The 19,392-nt window shown below is 40.0% G+C and overlaps 1 protein-coding gene across 4 annotated transcripts in view; it reads right to left on the reverse strand.

The window, feature by feature from the left end:
- Csgalnact2 (chondroitin sulfate N-acetylgalactosaminyltransferase 2) overlaps window positions 1-14,192 on the reverse strand; it is a 30,508-nt gene extending 16,316 nt beyond the window's left edge. The window contains exons 1-2 of one of the 4 annotated variants that reach the window (XM_034511926.1): window positions 14,012-14,192; window positions 1,628-2,551 (exon numbers count right to left, since the gene is read on the reverse strand). In XM_034511926.1, the coding sequence (XP_034367817.1) occupies window positions 1,628-2,288 (661 nt within the window). In that variant the 5' untranslated portion in view covers window positions 2,289-2,551; window positions 14,012-14,192. Of the gene's footprint in view, window positions 1-1,627; window positions 2,552-3,261; window positions 3,312-14,011 lie in introns of those variants that run through there. The other 3 variants (XM_034511929.2, XM_034511928.2, XM_034511927.2) reach the window with 3 other exon arrangements.
- Between the last annotated feature and the right edge of the window lie 5,200 nt (window positions 14,193-19,392).

The raw sequence follows: 19,392 nt of genomic DNA on the forward strand, positions 1-19,392 counted from the left end.
TTTTAAGTGTAATACTTAGGAGAGAAAAGTTACACTTACCCCAACTCTCCTAAGGCTTCCAGTCTAGACAGAACAATCAACCAGGAGATGGGCAACACCACATAATGCAACAAGTCCTATGACAAAGGATGCATTATAGAGGTGACAAGAGCACACAGAAAGCACTGCTATTTTAGGCTCGAGGTTAGAGGCCACTTCCTGGAAGGAATGGCATTTACACTAACGCCTGGAAGAGGAATGGAAGTTGCTTAGTGGTTTCTAGTAATTTAGAAGACAATCATGGCATAGTGGAGGAAAAGTAAAAGACAGTCTACAGGAGTTAAGGGGAACTATAAGCAGAAGTGACAGAGCATAGAGCTGTCACAATTTACCTGCTTTTAAGAAGAGTGGGAATAAAGTGCCACATGCTACTTAACTGTCCTCTTTCATCTGCAGCTTTCAATTCTGCTGTGCAATAAAAAAACTAAGCGTTCCAGAAACTTGGAAGAATTTTGAGAGAAACAACTAACAAAAATTATCATGAGTTGGTAGCAGAAAAAGAGGCCAGAGGAAGAAGATGGCTAAAATGCCCATGCAAAGCAAAATGCGCTGCCTGATGGACTTCAGAAGTCATACAGGTGATGGCCATGATGGTTTGGAGCCCAACAAAATGCTGCGTGTGGTAGGCTGTTTATAGAATACAGCAAAATGAACTTTTAAAAAGACACTCATAGCCAAAATGGTTTTGTTTGCAGTGGAATAAAAATGCCTAGCAGTGGACATTAATATGGAGACAGGCAGAAACACACATTTATTTCTTTCTTAAAAAAATTAACAAATATCTAAAATCTAAATGAACTTTAAGTTATATAGCATCTTAAAGCCATATGCTGGGGCTGGAGAGATGGCTCAGTGGTTAAGGGCACTAGCTGCTCTTCCAGAGGACCCAAGTTTGATTCCCAGCACTGTAATTCCAATGCCAAGGAACCAGACACCTTCCTCTGGTCTCTGCAAGCACTGCACACACAAGGTATACTATACATGCAGACAGAACACTCATACACATATAAAGGAAAGATATCATACCCATTTTGCAATCTGTATTAGGAAAACATGCTATTTCTTTGTTCTCAAATGTAAAAAGTGTATTCCCTTTGATGCTGTGACCATTTACTTCTCTAAAAATGGAAAATACCATTGAACTACTGCATTAAATTTTTCCTTCCTTATCAAATGGTTTTCAAATTTTGAACCTTAGTTCATACATTTTAAAAAACATTAAGAGGAATGTCAACACCAGATAAGAGAGGAATGCAAGTCACATGGCCCACAAGAGCCCTTCAACCTCTTATATTTAGACTTAGACTTATTCTGTTCTCCTAATTCTTATTCTTATTTATATTATGATCTCATTTTAACTTTGTCCAAAAGCCATTTCAAATTTTTGGTGAAATTATGTGGCTAAAAAAATAATTGCTTTAATACTGTGGTAGTAATGATATATTAGCATATGCTACTTGCATGCTGTCATACTAACATAAGAATTTATCAAAAGATTAAAAATGTTTTTATATTTGCATGTCTGTACGCACATATGGAGGTCAGATGACAACTTGCATGGATCTTACCAACATATTTTTCATATTACCTTCTATGAAGTCATTTTCATTAAATATCAGTTTCTCTCCAAGGGGGCCCTCCTCATCTTCCTGTTCATCATCTTCATCAGGATTATTAATGACCTCCAAGCCAGCTTCAATAACTTCTACCAATTCATCTCGCTTGTCTTTTCTAACTGGCTTTTCTTCAGGATGGCGAGTGAGACCCATTTCCAACTGAAATACTTTCATTAAAGTAAAACTTTCAAAGGGAACAACTCCATACTCACTGGGCAGTTTGGCTCCTATGCTAACTTCAGCTCTGTCGATCTGGGAGTGAAGAAACTCTAAGAGGTCACTGGGCGTCTGCTCTCTGTTGCCCTGATAGCCTATGCCGTTAGCCCCTAGCTTCCTTCTCTCTTGCAAGGCTCTCATCTTCTCACTCATATCTTGTAATTCTTGCTTTAGCTGGGCAATCTGGCGTTTCAGACTGGTTGCCCTGGTTTGGTAATGTTCTTCTTGCTCCTGCAGGAGGGCCTGGTAATATTCTTTACCATAATTTTCTCTAACAACACCAGGAAGAGAAGCGTTTCCATCAGTCTGGGGGGCACATTCCAGGAGGTACAGGAATAATGCTAAACTGAAGAGCAAAGCAAGGCCCAAGAGCAGCCACTGAGTCCGGCTGTGAAGAATCGGTCCTCTTCTAGACATCCTCACTAGTGTGTGTCTGCCTGACAAGACAAGCTCTCTGCTTGTTCATGACTTTAGCAAACAATCACCAAAAGTTAAAAACAAAATTAGGATTTCCATAAGAGGTACCCAAATGAACTCTGCTGTAGTTTTAAAAGATTCTTTCTTCAGTAGTCAAGACTACTTGCAGAAGTGAGAAATTAAGTATACTTGCTGGATTGTTACCATGGTATCCACATTAAGCAATCTGATCTATAAAATCCATTATCTGGATGGTGACTTTTCTGAAAGAAACAGATTAGAGTCAATCAGAATTTTGTTTCTTTAAGTATATCATTGTTGGCAACTTCAATAAGCTATGCTACCACTCTATGTAGAGTTCCACAGAGATGATAATATAATTTAGAGTAATTGGTAAGCATTGGAAGAAAATATTCAGAAAAATACCACACAAAATACTAACATATTGTGTATAAAACTTTAAGCCAGTTTGTTTAAATACCTATTACCTCTGGAATTAAGAAGCATCCAAATTATATACAGTAAAATTATGTTCAGTTTTTAATAGATTCTAATTAAATTATTTTAAAATCATGCTCCTTATAACTTTGTATTAACACACCACTTCCCAACAAAAGCATGTAATACGTGGGAGTTGGATTTTCTTAAGTAATTTTATTATAGCAGTGGTGATGTGCTGCAAGACAAGGCTCCTCCAGTCACACTCAAATACTCTTGCTCATTAATTTCAATCAAGCAGGGTGGGGTACGATTTCAAAAGGTCACAGACATCTGGAAAACACATTAAAAATATTTTTACATCCAAAGTTCTCTGGTAGATTACTTGAGCATTAGATCACTTTCCACTGTATGACACAGCAAGATTCCTTACAATTCTGGAAGATCTGGAGCTGATATAGAGAAAAACCACAAATGATTTAATTTCATTTGTCTGCCTAGAGAAAAATAATCAATTTATAACACTCCATACTACCTTTCATGCTCCAACCAGCCTTGTGAGCCCTTCCAGTCTAATTCTGAAGTAGGATTATTAACTCTAGAAATAGAAGAGATTAGCCCAGGCAAGAGGAGGCAAGATGTCCTCTGCTGCAAACAGAGCTTCCATTCCAACCAAGCACTGAGCAGGAGAACGTGACATGACAGCGACAGCTCACAGGAATGCCTTCTGCAGCGCACACAACCTTGGAAGCTGACCACTAGGCTCCTAGTTACTTGTCTTGTTTGTCACTAGGAAACCCTGGGTGCCTTCTCCAGAAAGTTCTGTACCATATATTTTCTGTGGCACATTTGCATTAAAATGTAGTCAAATTAAAACCTTATTACTATTAGACAACAAATAATGGGTTTAATTTCCCTAAGCCATTTGTTACCTTAGTAAACCAAATGACTACCAAGTATCCTGAAAAATTTAATTCACTGAGTGTCTTATGACAACTGATTGTAAATTTCATTTAAATGTTGGAGAAAATGGTAACAGTTTTAAGTTTTAACAAACTAAGTAAAAGAAAATGCAAAGCGAATACTAAGTCTAAGGATTTACCATTCCTCAAAAATATATTATTTAATAAAAGAACCATTTAAATGTCATTACTAAAAAAATAAATTGAGGAATATTTTTTAACTATTTAAGTTATTACTATCCCACTTGTTAGGGAAAATAAAGGCTACATTTGAAAAACTAGAAACATAATTTTCATAAGCTGTTGTTACACCAGGCATGATGGCACACACTTTTAATCCCAGTACTTGGGGGACAGAGGCAGGTGGATCTCTGTGAGTTCAAGGCCAGCTTGGTCTATTTAGTGGGTTCTGGAATAGCCAAGACTACATAATGAGACCCTGCCTTGAAAAAAATAAGATCAAAACCCCAAACTGTTAATAAAGGTTGACATACTTAATTAACGGTTACAATATACTCAAATGACCTTGAGTATAACTTGATCCTAAAGCAACATATGCCCTATGCAATTAATAGCCTTTTTATTAATAATCACCTCATAGTCTTTTCCTTTATGTAGATATATGTTTTATTCAATGACTTATACTTCATAATGGGTCACTTTACTTTTCAATGAAAGAGAAATAAATACCAACTGTAACAGTAAGTTTTACATTGTGATTAAATGTGTGTATATGTATGTGTGTATATGTGTGTGTGTGTATATATATATAGATAGATAGATAGATAGATAGATAGACAGACAGACAGACAGAAAGACACACATATGAGACCTCCATGTAGAACACAGTAACAATTGGGTTGTAATAAAAAAAATTCCTAAAAGACAATAGTTTAAAATGCACTTGTCACATATTCTATACAATCCTTTCAGGATAGTGGTAGTATTAGTCTCATTTTATAGAAGAATTGTTCATAAATGAACAGATTTAAATACGGTTATATAACCACTAAGTGGAAACATTAAAACTAAGATGTTCTCTCATTTTAATAAAAAATAGGTTTATAATATATCTGTGATTTAATGTTACAGTTGATTTCCACTGATATGAAAGAAATTAACTTTTTAGAATGTACTTGCATAATTCTGTGGTAAGTGTTTAAATCGTTATTTACCTCATTCCTAAAAGGAACTCTTTGATCACATACCACAAGATCAGATTATAACAGTTTGAAGATACTAAAGAGTCTTAGATGCACTAGAGTTACAGTTCAGTGGTGAAGAATTTGCAGGCATGCTTGAGGTCCTAGGATCAACACACACACACACACACACACACACACACACACGAACACACCCTGCATGCATGCACATGTATATGCACACACACACACCCTGAATGCATGCACATGTATACGCATACACACACACCCTGCACGAATGCACATGCACACACACATACACACAGGCCCTGCACGCATGCACACGCACACACGCACATGCACATACACTCCACCTGCATGCACACCCCCCTTTCTGCTATTCCATCTTTATTCCATCTTCTGGGCACTGTGCATGCACTATAAATATGATGTTCACCCACAGCTCAGAGTTAATTCAACCAATCTCCTAAGCACAGCAAAATGTCTGAAGAGCTAAAGGAATATTGTGGTGACAGGAATATGAGACACTAAAGGTATCTAAGACAAAAATCAAATATATTTATAGTTAATTGAAAGAATTTTTAAGAGTAATCAATTCCAACTCAAAAAGAGACTAAGACTGCATCTCAAGATGGAATAACAGAAACCAGGTTTATTTCTATGTTTGAAACAACTAAATCATACAGCCTAACCCCTGCAAACACTACAAGATATGAAACAAGTTTTCCAGATATTGAACATCGGTTAACAAAGTGTAGTGATCCTTGGAAAAATGAGAATCAAAAATGATTACCCATCCTACTGAAACTGTTTCTGATATTAAATATACATATATGTATGTATAATTCAGGAAGCAAGCCTAAGCAGAATCCAGAAGATTTCCTAAGTTGACAGGATGGACCCAACTGTCTGAAAAGACCAAGGCTTACAAGGGTTCAAAGCATATAACTCCAGATACCTAAGGAAGGCATCCTCTGAGCATTCAGCAGAGTATTTGCTCATTAGTGTACGCTTATAAAGAAATAAGGCAAGGAAAAAAGTATTAAAAAAAAAACTAGAGGACACAAACCCAGCATTTATATAAGACCAGGAATAATATAAACTCCTATCAGACAAACTGAAAAACTTAAACTTCATGGGGAATTGGTTATTCAAAAAAGGCTTGCCTCAGTAATGGGAAATTATTAACTATAAATATTCATCTATGTCCTGCCAACAAATATTAAAAACAAATCCTGAAAGAATTAAATTACTTCCATATAATACCATAATTTTCAAGAATATTTATAGGAATATAAAACATTTAGCAAAAAAAAAACCAGAATCCACAATATTTGACATTCACATAAAAATTATTCTATGTATGGTGGTGCACATTTGAAAACCTAACACTTGGCTAGTAGAGAGAGGAAAATCAGGAGTTCAAGGCCAACCTCAGCTACATAGGAATTCTAAAGTTAGTTTCAGGTATCTGAGGCCTATCCAAAACACAAACAAATAAACAAACAAACAAATGAAATAAACGAGTTATGGGAGGAAAGGCTTATGCTGGCTCACAGTTCAGGGAGGTTTCAGTCCATCTTGGTGGAGGGAGGTATGGCACCGTTCGTGGTTGTGGAATCCTAAGGCCCCAGCTGTCCACACAGCTTGGGGCAGGGAGCCAAGAAAGGTAGACTGGAACAGGGAGTGGGGATCTTTCAAAGGCCTACCCACACCAATCTACTTCTACCAACAAGGCCCTGCCTAAAAGCTCCACAAAGTATCGCACACTGAGGACTGAGCTCAAAGTATGAGCCTGCCTCGGGAGTAGAAAGGGGCTGGGATGGGAGCAGGAGATTCTATACTCAAATCATAACAAAGTAACTTAGAGAATTTAGAAGAAATTTTTTAGTTAAGTAGAGACAAAGCAATAGAAACAGGAGGGGAAAAAAGAAATACAAATAGAATGAGTAAATATGTGGTAACTTCAAGCAGCTAGAAAGTTTGTGATTAGAGTCCACAAAAGATGGAGGAATTAAAAAACATGTAAAAAAAATAAGGCTCAAAAATCTCCTAATTTTATGAAAACTACAAAAAGATCTAAGCAGCTCCACCAATCTCAAATATAAGAGCAATAAAGAAATCAGGAGGACGTATGATTTGAAAAAAAAAAAGCATCACATATAAGGAACAAGGACAACAGTAACACAGTCCTGAAGGGGATGGAGAGATGGCTCAGTGGCAAAGAACACTGCTCACAGCTCCTGAATGGAAGCTCACATGCATCTGGAACTGCCATCCTAGAGGGTCTGCCACCATCTCTGGCCTCCTTGGATACAGCACACATGTGGTGCAATGACATATATGCAGACACCCAAACACAAAAATAAAAATAAAGCCTCAAAAAGTCAATGAAACAAAATAAACTCTTAGAAACAATACAAGTGAGAAAAAGTGGAGCAATCTTTTAAATACTTGAAGGGAGAGCTAGGGAGGTGACTCAGCACTTGCTGCTCTTACAGGGAACCTACACTGTGGCTCACAACCACAGTAACTGCACTTACAGGAGATCCATGACTTCTTCTGACCTCTGAGGGCACCAGGCACACACATGGCACACATACCTACATGCAATCACACATATAAAATAAAACAAGTAAGTCTAAAACATTTAAATACTAAAAAAGGCCAAACTAGAATTCTATGCCCAGCAAAATAACCTTTGAGAGTACTTGCTACAGTTCTCTACTCTACCAACTAAGCTAGTATAGGACTTATCAAAAGAATCTTTCAAAAACAAATATTTTTATTCAGACATAAAAATAAGCTCAAAGAACTCAACACCATCACACCTGTGCTTTAAGTCCTGCGGCAGAAGAAAAACAGATCTAGAAAAGGCAGTGTAAAGCCAGCAATGTAACATTACACTGGTAACTGGTTTCTTACTGTAAGTTTTTTAAAAAACTAAAACTCATTTTAAGTCTTCCTCCCCCAGTCTCCTTCTGTCTCCTCCTCCTCCTTTTGAGACAACGTCTCTCTACATAGCCCAGTTCACTATGCTGGCCTCAAACTCATGGAGATTCCCCTTCTGGGATAAAACCATGCTTGGCAGGTTTTGTTTTTGTTTTTTGTTTGGTTTGGTTTGGTTTTGAGGCAGGGTCTTATTCTGTAGCCCAGGCTAGCTTCAAACGCACGGCAATCCTCCTGCCTCAGCCTCCCAAGTGCTGGGATTATATACATGAGCTACCACAGCTATTTTTTTTAAGTTACTTTTTTTTTTAACACAGCAAAACAAAGCCACAGAATTATCTGAAAGACATGGCCACTATCAGAATAATATTATAAAGTATAAGTATCTGGGAAGGAGGAGATTAGAACCATTTACTTCTTAAGCATTCACAAATTCTAAGTATTTAAACCAAAGGGATTGATCCCCAGAAAGCAGCACTTATTCCACAAATACTTAAGTACCTACTGTGTGCCAAGTACTGTGCTGAGTACCAAGAACAACAAAGGGATCCTTTTGATAAGGTGTTTCTGGAGAAAACTATACTCACAGTTCTTGAATGTTAGCCAAAAAATGGCACAAAATGGGGCAGGCTGTGTAGAAAAATGAGTTTGAGAATCAAGTCAGCTACATAACAGTTATGTAATCTTGGGCATAATATTTAATCTCTCTGGACTTCTTTTATAAAATGAGGCAGTTTGCCTAGAATAGCCATTTTTAAAACTTTTATTACTTTTAACTGTGTGTGTGTGTGTTAGTGTAGGTGCCCCTGAGGTAACAGGTGTCAGCCTCCCTAGAACTGGAATTCCAAGCAGCTATGAACTGCCCAGTGTGGTGCTGAGACCAAACTCAAGACCCCTGCTAGAGCAGGATGCAGTTTTAACAGCCTCTGGATAGCCGTTTTTTCTTCCAAGACATTATGATTCCTTTAACTAAGGTCAAACTAGATATGTATGTATGCACACACATGTAGTCCCCTTTGCAGAACAGGTTTAGTAAGAAATGCAAACATTCTTTCGGTAATCTGTAATTCCACTTTTAAAATTCTTTTTACTATACAATTCTCAATATTAGTATATAATGTCACATGCATAAGGTATGTTTATGTATTAGAAGAATAAAAGTAAAAAGCAGTTTAGGACTGAAGAGATGGCCTAGTGGTTAGGCACGCAGGCTGCTCTTCCAGAGAACACGGGTTCAGCTCCCAGCATCCATACAGCAGCTCCCAACTGTCTGAAGTTCCAGTTCCAGGGGACTCAATGCCCCTGTCTGGCCTCCAAGTTGCATAGACATACACACTCTTAAAATAGTTTTAAAAATGAAATAGAAGCAATTTATTGAAAAACAAAGGATAGGAAGGATGAAACAAACTGCAGACATTTATACAGTAGAATACTTAAATGAAGCAGACCCTTCTTTCAACACAGGTAATACCTATAAAAAGGCATTAATATGTTGCCAATTATTTTTCTCAGTTCTTCTTGTCTATATAAAAGGCCTCAGAGCTAGATAGCCAAAATCCCGATATCTGCTCTACATGACAAGTTCCTCCATCTCTGACAGCTTTAGTTTCCTCATCTAAGTGGGGATTACTATAGAACTTTCCTTGGAGGACTACACGCAACAGTCAAGGAACGACCCCCCCGCCCCCAGCATTACGTGCCCAGTAACCATCAGGTATTATTTTCTGCTATGCAATTTTTTTCTGTCAAGTTTTTCCTACATGACTTCTCAGTTTTAGCTTCTCTACTGGAGGTAATCCTAATACAAAATTCACACTTTATTTCTCAAGCAGATGAGGAAGTTTCATTACTCATTTTACAATCCTTTGAAATGGCAGCTTCTTCATACACAAAATCCCTTTATGTAGAGAGGTCTGCCTGTATCTGGCCTCTAAACCAGGGGCAAGCAAACATTTTAAGTCAAAGAGTGTCACAGGCAGTCAATTCTGCCTCTGTAGTACAAAAATAGCCACAGACTATGCAGAAATTACAGAAGGAGTTGAGTTTCAAGAGACACTAAAATCTGAACTTCATATAATCTTCACATCATAATGCATTACCTTCCCACAGTATTTAGAAATATAACCCTCCCAGTTGGGCCACAGGTCATAATAGTATAGGTAGCCAGCCAGATACAGCTACTCCTGTTGTGAAACTTATTTTTCATAGATATCTAAGTTCTCCTGAGACTCAGTCTCTCTATGTTGCTCCAACTGGGCCTGAACTCTGAACTCAAGTGAATGTCCTGCCTCATCCACCTAGAAAGCTGGGCTACAGTTGTACATTACCACCCCAGCTCTAAAAAAGAAAGGGTTGTTATTCTAAAATATCATAAAGTAAGTGCATAGGATAAAAAAGGTTAAATGTGAGTTAAAGGTAGACAGTGAAAAGTCTCTCTCCCACTTCACCCCTACCCCCAAATTTTGTGTATCCTTCCAAAATCATTTGCCACAATTAAACAACCCTGAGCACAGCATTTCACTAACAGAAAAATCCTTGAAATGGAACTGCTGCCTAAATTCCTTTAAATGTAATTAGTTTATGCAACTTGTCCCTTGCCCAGAATTACCTTCTAATATGCCTTTAGCTACTTTCTACTTTCCAATTGCTCTTAGATCTGGAATGTCCCTCCAAATGTGTGAAGCCGTGGCTTCAAGTCTATAGTGACATTGGGAGCTAGTAGAACCATTAGTGCTACTTATGGAACAGCAGAAGGAAGCTAGGTGATTGGGGGTGTGTTCATGGGGTGGGGGATATTAGAGACTGGGTCCTTCCTCACTCTCTTTGGTTTTTGGATCCAAGGTAAGCCATACATTCCTGCCACCATGTTGACTATATTGCCACAAAACCAAAGCAACAGGGGCCAAGTAAACACAAGCTGAAACTTAAAAAAAAAATAACCCTTTCCATTCTATTTTAGGTATTTTATCAAAATAATAGAAAGCTAACCAACTGACACATTAAAGTTTTTCTCCAGTTTATTAAAGAATTAAATTCAGGCTGGGCATAATGGCACACACCTTTAACCGTAAGACTCAAGGGAGGCAGAAACAGGTAGATCTCTTAAGTTTGAGTCCAACCTAGTCTCAAGTTCCAGGACAGTCAGGATTACACAAAGAAACTCTTGTCTTGAAAAACAAACAAAAACAAGACCACCCACCAAAACAAACAAATAGAAAAAGATTTTAAAAAGTCTTAGTTAAATTTATCTACAACTTGGAACTAAGAAGTTTTACTGCTTTCTTTGAACTCCGTATTTTTTTTCTAAATTTTTCGTTTTGATACAGCATATTCTGTATACACTACTGGATGTGGATCAAATGATTTGGGTTAGAGATAAGGTTCCAAATTCAAAATAGTCCTATGGGCATTTTTTGTTGTTTGGTTTCTTTTCTGAGACAGAATCTCCTAATGTATTTAAGGCTGGCCTTGAATTCACCATCATCAATTCAAGAGAGTGCTGGGACTGCACACATGCATGACCAGATCCTGCTCCCATGGACACATCAAAACACTACACTGCTGTCAAACAATGTTTAAAAACTGATTTCTATTCTTCTATAAATAAACAAAACATTATCTTTAGATGCTTATAAAATTATAAAAATTTTCTCCATAGTTTAAAAATTTTATTAGGATGTATCTAAGGATATGTCTTCAACAATATTAAGAGTTTCGGTGTATCAATTCACTCATAAACTTCTACACTTCTGCTTTGAGAAATATTATTTTCTTGATACATATTAGGTATTTCTGTGTGTTGGCAGGACAGCGGAATTCAGGAGCTGCTAGAACAGGTATCTTTCCCCATGCTCTCTGAAAGGTCAGACTTTCAGATCATCTCACCAGAAATTAGAAAGGGAAAGGTTGACACCTATGCTTGCCAGTATTCTGTCCCTGATGGGTCTCTCTCTGTCTCTCTGTCTCTCTGTCTCTGTCTCTCTCTTTCTCTCTTTCCTTCTACTCTGCCCGTGTGTTTGTCTGTGTGTGTGTGTGTGTATGCCTGTGGGTGTGTATTGGCTGTTCTAGACCTGTGTCATAGGGTTTTTTTTTGTTACTTTCTGTGTTTCAATATTCTAAAACTGAGTGATTGAGTGGCTGTGTGTGTGTATATGTATGTATGTGTGTGTGCATGTGCACACACACCTTCCAAACTTGAGGGTATTAATACTTAAAACTCAACTGTTTCTTGTATTTGTGCAAACTACATGCTGACTTCCTATAGATATTTAGTGATTTTTGTTGTTATTTACATAACAATACTAATGGGAAAAATTCACATCTGAAACTAACCTTATAATTCAATTTTACATTTACACCCAGTACTTGTGGAGTGACAGCAACTATGTATGTTTTTTTTTTTTTTTTGTCTTGATATCTCATGATTTTTCCAATTCATTTTTAGGCCTATCCTTTGATGCTTCATTTCCCCTCACAGCTACCACACTTCCCCTAACAACCAGTAACTTGAGTAACTCGGTTCTTACCTAACTGTTATCAAACTGTACAGTCATATCATGGCCTGCTCTAACTGACTCATGGGTAAAAAGATAGTTAAATGTAATGAGTCCTCGAGAAGATTGTCACTTGTGCAAATATGAAGTGGAAATAGTAACTTAATGAATATATGTGTGTTTGTTTGAGACAGGGTCTCAGGGTATATCCTTGGCTGGCCTAGAACTCACAGAGATACACTTTCCTCTGCCTCCTGAGTGCTGGGATTAAAGGTGTGCAGTACCATGCCTTAACTCATAACAGACATACTTTTAAAACCAACCTTCACCACTATATTAGTTAAGATAATCTTTTAAAAAAGAGACCATGTTAGTTAAGATGTATTTTTCTCCCTATCGTATGTCTCAGTCATTCTACATCTGAAAGAAACGTATTCACATTCTAAGGCGTTCACAAGAATGTTATAACATTCCTAAAATCTAAAACAAATAATAAGCAAATCTGGAAGCACACACGTTCATGAACAGAAGAACAATCACATCACGCAAATGGCACATTACACAGTAAGAATTATCAATACCATACTATGATAGGAATGATATCATATCAAAACACATGAAGGGTGACTCCCACAAGCAATATTCTGAGAATACTACATATTAACTCCATTAACATGAAGCTTAAAATAGTCCAAACTAATGGCTGATGAGAGAAGTCAGAATACTGATGGGGAAGCAGGAGTACAACCTATTTGGAAGAAGCAGGGCACTGTGGGAATGCTCTACAATTACAATCTGATGTGTGTAGCAGCAGACAAAGTAATAAGCATGTAAAGATTCAGTGACAGTTAATTTTTATGCATTTGTTGACTTTGTATATGTTTTATACCTCTACAAAAGAAGTGTAGAAGGAAAAACGGTAATTTCTTAATTATCTGAAACTAAAGATGGTTGTTTAATATTAACTCTTCTAAGCTTCATGTACTGAAAACCTAACATCCTTGTTGTATTTTTTTAGTCACATAATTTAAAACAAATAGTAGCAAATATTCCTGAACATTATGCCACAAAACACTTTTATTACTTCGGAAATTTAAAGTGATTTTAAATACACCTTTAAGAGATAGCATTAACCCCAAGGAATTAAAGGCCCAGGGGCCTTCAATGACATGAACTGTCAGGACACTGCATGTACATTTCAAAAGCAAGCTAAAGACACCTCCAGATTTAACAAGGACTTAAGCAAAGCTTTAGATTTGTAATCAAACTGTCACGCTGCCATCATCATCAACACAAACACAAGCACCGCTGTGGTGTTTGACAAATTACCCAGCCATTTGTTCAGATATGCAGGAATTTTCTAAACTATCTGGTCATTCTGACAATTCTCCGTTTTTCCAGGCTCCGGGGATCACTAATTCCTACTCCAAGAGCATCTTTCAAAGGGAGGCGTTTTATCAGAGGCAGGAGGGCGGCTGCCAGAGGACGCGTTTAACCCCACAGTAAAAAGTTTAGCCACTCAGCAGAGATGATGACGAGTAGGTTAAAAAAAAAAAAATGACACGCAAACCAGCGGTCTCTGGCAGCAGCGGTCTCCAAAACAGGACCAGACTCGGGAGGGCGCGTCGATGAAGCGCCGCGCCCAGCTGCGTCCCGGAGGGCTTGTCGGAGGGGACCGGCCGCCGCCCAGAGGCGCGGCAGGAGACGGCGGTACTCACCGAGCCCGCGGCTCAGCGCTGCCGCCTCTGGGGAACTGCACACCTGGCCAGCGCCCTGCGCTGGCCGGCCCGGCGCGCCGCCGCGGAGCACCGCCACTTCCGGCGCGCGCGAGGAAATGAGGGAAATGAAGGTGTGGTGCGGTCGCGCGCCCGCCTCCACAGCCAGGCCCCGCCCTCCACAGCGAGGCTCCGCCCTCCACGGTCAGGCTCAGCCCACCACGATCCGGCTCCGCCCTCCACAGTCAGGTTCCGCTCTCTACATTTAGGTCCCGCCTCCCACTGCCAAGTCCCGCCCTCCAGGGCCAGGGCTTTCTCTTTACAGCCAGGACGTGCCCATTCCTCCCTCTTCTGTCCTGTGCCCAGCACAGAAACCTCCACAGCTGACAGAGTCGATTCATCTAAAAACAAACAAGCAACAACTGAGTTGGGTGCTCAAGACTTGTGGGATAAATAACCTGGGAACACCATGCACTAGAAACGCTTTAGCTAGACTCAGATGTGGCTAATCTTCAGACAAGTGCTAACCTGGCAGAGCTGGCTAGTGGGAGGCTGTGGTTAGGCAACGCGCCTTCTGCTCAGGGAAGGTCGGTACTGAACACTGAAGAGATCCTTACGTGTTTTAAATCTAAATTCCATTTGCTGCGTGTGTGTGTGTGTGTGTGTGTGTGTGTGTGTGTGTGTGTGTGTGAATCTAGCCTCTTCAGGAAAGAATATACTGGCAAAGTTGGGAAGAGACTGGATATGCAGTCAGCAATCTTGTCTTAGAAGTAGGTGGTCCAGACCCTTAAAGTTTTCAGGATTTCCCTTGTGGCATTAGAGGAGACCATCTGGGCAGAAGAGATCTCAACAACTGTCAGCCAATAGTGTCAGTTGTGGTCAGGAACAAAGCTTCTCCCCTGGAAAGCTGCTTCTTTAGGATGCACCTTGAAGTCACCTCAGACATCCATCTCCTCTAGCACATTCACAAACAACAGTAAACATGGGTTAGCTGCCTGCTGTCTACCAGCCGTAGTCTCAAATATGAGTGTAAAGATGCAGCCGAATTCTCTCCTAGGAGACGTGAAACATGAGAACCTTTCGCAAATGATTTAATGCCCAGCACTGCTAATTTCCAAGATAAGGCAAAAGTATAAATGGCACCTCATTGAAATCTTAGCGAATCATGATGCCAGACTCCAGCTTTGGCACTGTTAGTCCAAGGCCACAACTACTGTGTGCCTACATTATACTTGACATCTCATTAATAGTTACTGAGAAGTCCTCAGAAGCCAGGTGTGGCATCTGCTTATAGTCCTAGCACTCAGGAGGCTGACAGAAAAATCATAATTTTCAGGCCTTCCTGGATTACATAGTAAGTTCCAGGGCAGCCTGGGATACACACTGAGACCCTATCTCAAATAAAAAGGAAGTTCACAGACGTAGGGATCTTTAGAGTGTACCCTCTAGGCTCATGTTCAGCCATAAAAATGCTTGGGCTTGGATTTTCCTTAGGGACACTTTAAATTGGATGTCGACTATGGCAGAAAGAATGAGAAAGACCTCCTTTGCAGTTCCTGGCATCTCAGTACCAACCACAGGCTCTAACTGAACTTGTGAATGGATGAATTCTGGTAAAGTCTCCAAAAAGACAAATAAATGTCCCCATAAACCAAATTCAAAAGCACCCCACTTTTTAGCACACTGAAATCCATCCACTTCACACATTTTGTATTTTCCTTTCTTCTCTATCCTCACAGATGCTGGGCTTCTGCCTTGCTTGTGTTTGCTGTCTTCCCTTTATCTTCCTTCCTTCCTGATCACACTTCAGACAGCCTACGTTTTCTGCAGTGCACACACTGGACAGTGGGCACATCTCCTAGCTCTTCGTCTGAACCTTTGAATTCTTCCCAAACCCACAGTTTGGCTGTTCAGTTTCCAGAGAGAAAATGAAAAGGCAGAAGATAGTCTAGATTGCACTGGTTGTAATTTATCACTGTGACACACAGATCCTCAGTTGAAGCCTTGCAGCTATCGAATTGGCCTGATGAATTGCTGATGTGGGACTGCCCAGACTGCTGTGGGTATCGCCACTGCTGGATAAGCAGTTTGGGGTTGTATAAGAATGTAAATTGAGAAAACATGGAAATTGAATGAGTAAGTAGCTTTCTCTGTGGCCCCAGTTTCAGTTCCCGCATTCAGGTTCCTAGCTGAGTTCTGACTTAGTGACGGTCTTCGATGTGGAAGTGAAAGTCAGACAAGCCCTGTCCTCTCTGCATGGATTTTGGTCAGTGTTTTATCACAGCAATAGAAGGGACCCACTGCACCAGTGTTCTGTAGCAATTTCCTTCGAGATAAAACCTTCCATCTTAGAGCCAGGCTCCTTAAGATACAGGAAGTTTTAAAGGTGAAACATTCTATTAAGTGTAGTTAAGCTCAGGAAACAACTAAAAAACATCAGGAAGTCCCTGAAACTGACCAGATATACCACCTACCTACCTCTCTTCTAAAGCAAATATAATCAGTAAGGATTGCTAAAAGCCACTCTTAGGCAATCTAAGCTGCCCGGAAGAGGTTATCTGAGCTATCTAGAAGCAATCATCTCCAACATGTGGATATGCCTCCAAATTGTGTGCTGTGAGCTCCAGCTCTCATAAGAGCTATGAGATATGAGCTATATCACCTATGTTGCAGTGAAGATGCAGCTATCTCTGAGTCCTTTTTTTGCTCCTGTAAGTAACTCCAGTAAAACTCATTGGCTTTCCATGTTGGACTTTGGCAGTATCTTTACTACTTTGATCTGTTGTCATTTCCCTATCTGGAGTGAGTAGACATCTGTTCAGGTCTCCCCAGGAGGAAAGCCATACACCACCATGATAGGATTGGCTCTTTCCCTTAGGATAGCTTCTTCCCAGTCATAGTCCCTTCTACTTCTAAGACCTACACACACACACACACACACACACACACACACTCACACACACACACAAACATTCATGCACACATGTGCACAGACATGCACACAAAATGACATGCACATTGCTTTAGTTAGGGCTTCTATTGCTGTGCAATGACACCATGACCATAGCAACTCCTATGAGGAAGCATTTAATTGGGTCTGGATTACAATTTCAGAGGTTTAGTCCATTATCATCATAGAGGGAATCATGGTGACATTTAGGCAGACATGATGCAGGAGAGATAACTGAGAGATTTACAGCAGGATCAATGGGTGGCAGGAAGAAAGTGAGACACTGGGCCGGGCTTGAGCTTCTGTGACCTCAAAGCCCACCCCCAGTGACACTCTTCCTGTTATATGCCCACCCCTATTCTAAAAAGGTCATACCTCCAATAATCTCCTCCCTATGGGCCAGTTTCATGTAATCAATGGCATCCCACTCCCTGGCAACTGTAGACTTGTTATCTATATCATAATGCAAAATGCATTTAGTCCAACTTCAAAGGTCTCCATGGTCTATAGCAGTCTTAAACTTGTTTAAAATCTCTTCAGAGACCCATGGCAATCTTGTAACTATTATCCCTACAAAATAAAAATAAAAAAGTAAATCACATACTTGCAACATACAATGACACAGGATATATATTACCATTTCAAGAGGGAGGAAAGGGAGCAGAGTGAAGAAATATTGGACCAAAGCAAGATCAAAAACCAGCCGGGCAAACTCCAACTTCTGCATCTCCACATCTGATGTCAAAGCACTCTTCAGATCTCCAACTCCTTTCATCTTTGTTGACTGCCATACATTTCTCTTGGGCTGGTTCCACATCCTGCTAGAAGCTCTCCTTGGCAGGTGTCCCACAAGCCTAGTATTTGGGATCTCCAAAGAAACCCTGACTTCACCTGCATAGCTTTACACAATGGCCTCTCTGGGCTTCCATACAAGGCATCCCTGACCTATTCCTGGCCTCAGTGGCTTTTCTTATTTGGGGAAGGAGATTTTATAACCCCTTTCTTTCTCCTTGACTCTAAAGCCACATGGTCAAAGCTGCCAAGTTCTATTCCTTGCTTGGGGCAGTAACATGGCCCCCTTATTCAAATATATTTCCACTAGGTTTCTGTTTTATATGGTTTCCTTCACTGCCTAAGCTTGGCTGTCCTGGAATTTGCTCTGTGGACCAGACTAGCTGGAACTCAGAGATCCAACAGCCTCTGCCTTACAAGTGCTAGAATTAAAGATATGTACCATCACGCCTGGCCCTAAGCTTTTCTTTAATTCTGTTTTACTATTCATATCTCCTTTTTACAAATCAGAAGCTGAGCTGGGTGGGGTCTGGCTCTGAGGTTATCACTCCCTCCATTCCACTTGGCATGAGGCTTTTCTTCAATCTGTCTACACTTTCTGGTGCTCCTCCTCTCCTTCAATGGTATCCTTTGTATTTTGCCTTGCTCAGCTTGCTCTTTTTCACCATAGATCTACACAAGGCTGGCCACTAATAACCACAGGACACAGTCAGCGCTGGGCTATTTTTGAAATCTCCTCTACAAATGCAGTTAATTCAAAATCCTTCAATTTAGTCTCAGGCAGAAGAGCAAAAAAAAAAAAAAAAAAAAAAAAAAAAGCCACAATTTCACCAAAATATCAAAAGAATGATTTCCAGGCCACATATTAATATTCTTCTCCTTTGAAACCTCTTGTGTACTACTTACGTTTGGTAGTCTATGGGCTGGGCAGGTCTGCCCTTCTCAGTCTTTGGACTTATAACCTTGAGGTGGCTGTTTTGGCTAGGATGTGTCTCCCAGTTGCTGGGGGTCGGGAGGAGTAGGAGCAAGCACAGAACTGCTATCTAGTGTCTGTAAGACTCTGTCCTCACACTTATAAGACCCCCTAAGCATTAATCACCCTGCTGGAGGGATGCAGCTGACGTGTCAAGTAGACCACTGAAGATCAAGACTCTTCAAGCATCACGGCAGTGAAGATAGAGAGGCAGCTGCAGAGGGTGACCGACTCCTTGAGCTCAGGCTCTAGACTACAAGCACCAGGCTTAAATCTTAGTGGATGAGATCCCATCCTGATAACCAAAGGTAGGGCGACATTTCTGTGAGCATTTCATTGCCTGACTCCAGACTCCTGCCGCTTGCACTTCGGTCTTGTCATTCTGCACAGCTGACTCTGCACAGGTTCCTCTCCCTGGGGTGTTAACAAATTGAATTCTGGTTTTCTGGCTTGTGGTTGTTCCCTGTTCTACTTCCCTCACTGGTAATCTGCAACAGTGAGCTCTCATGCAGAGCCACAGCCCCTCCCCCCAACCCCTTAAACCACACAATCCCAACAGTCAACCATCAGCACGTGTATTGCTAAGCTATGCTGCTCAGTTGACGAAGTGGAGTAAATACATAGCAACATCTGGCATTTTCAGTTTATGGTAAGTTTAGCAGGATGTAG

Source organism: Arvicanthis niloticus, chromosome 9 (assembly GCF_011762505.2).
Source record: "Arvicanthis niloticus isolate mArvNil1 chromosome 9, mArvNil1.pat.X, whole genome shotgun sequence".
NCBI lineage: Eukaryota > Metazoa > Chordata > Mammalia > Rodentia > Muridae > Arvicanthis > Arvicanthis niloticus.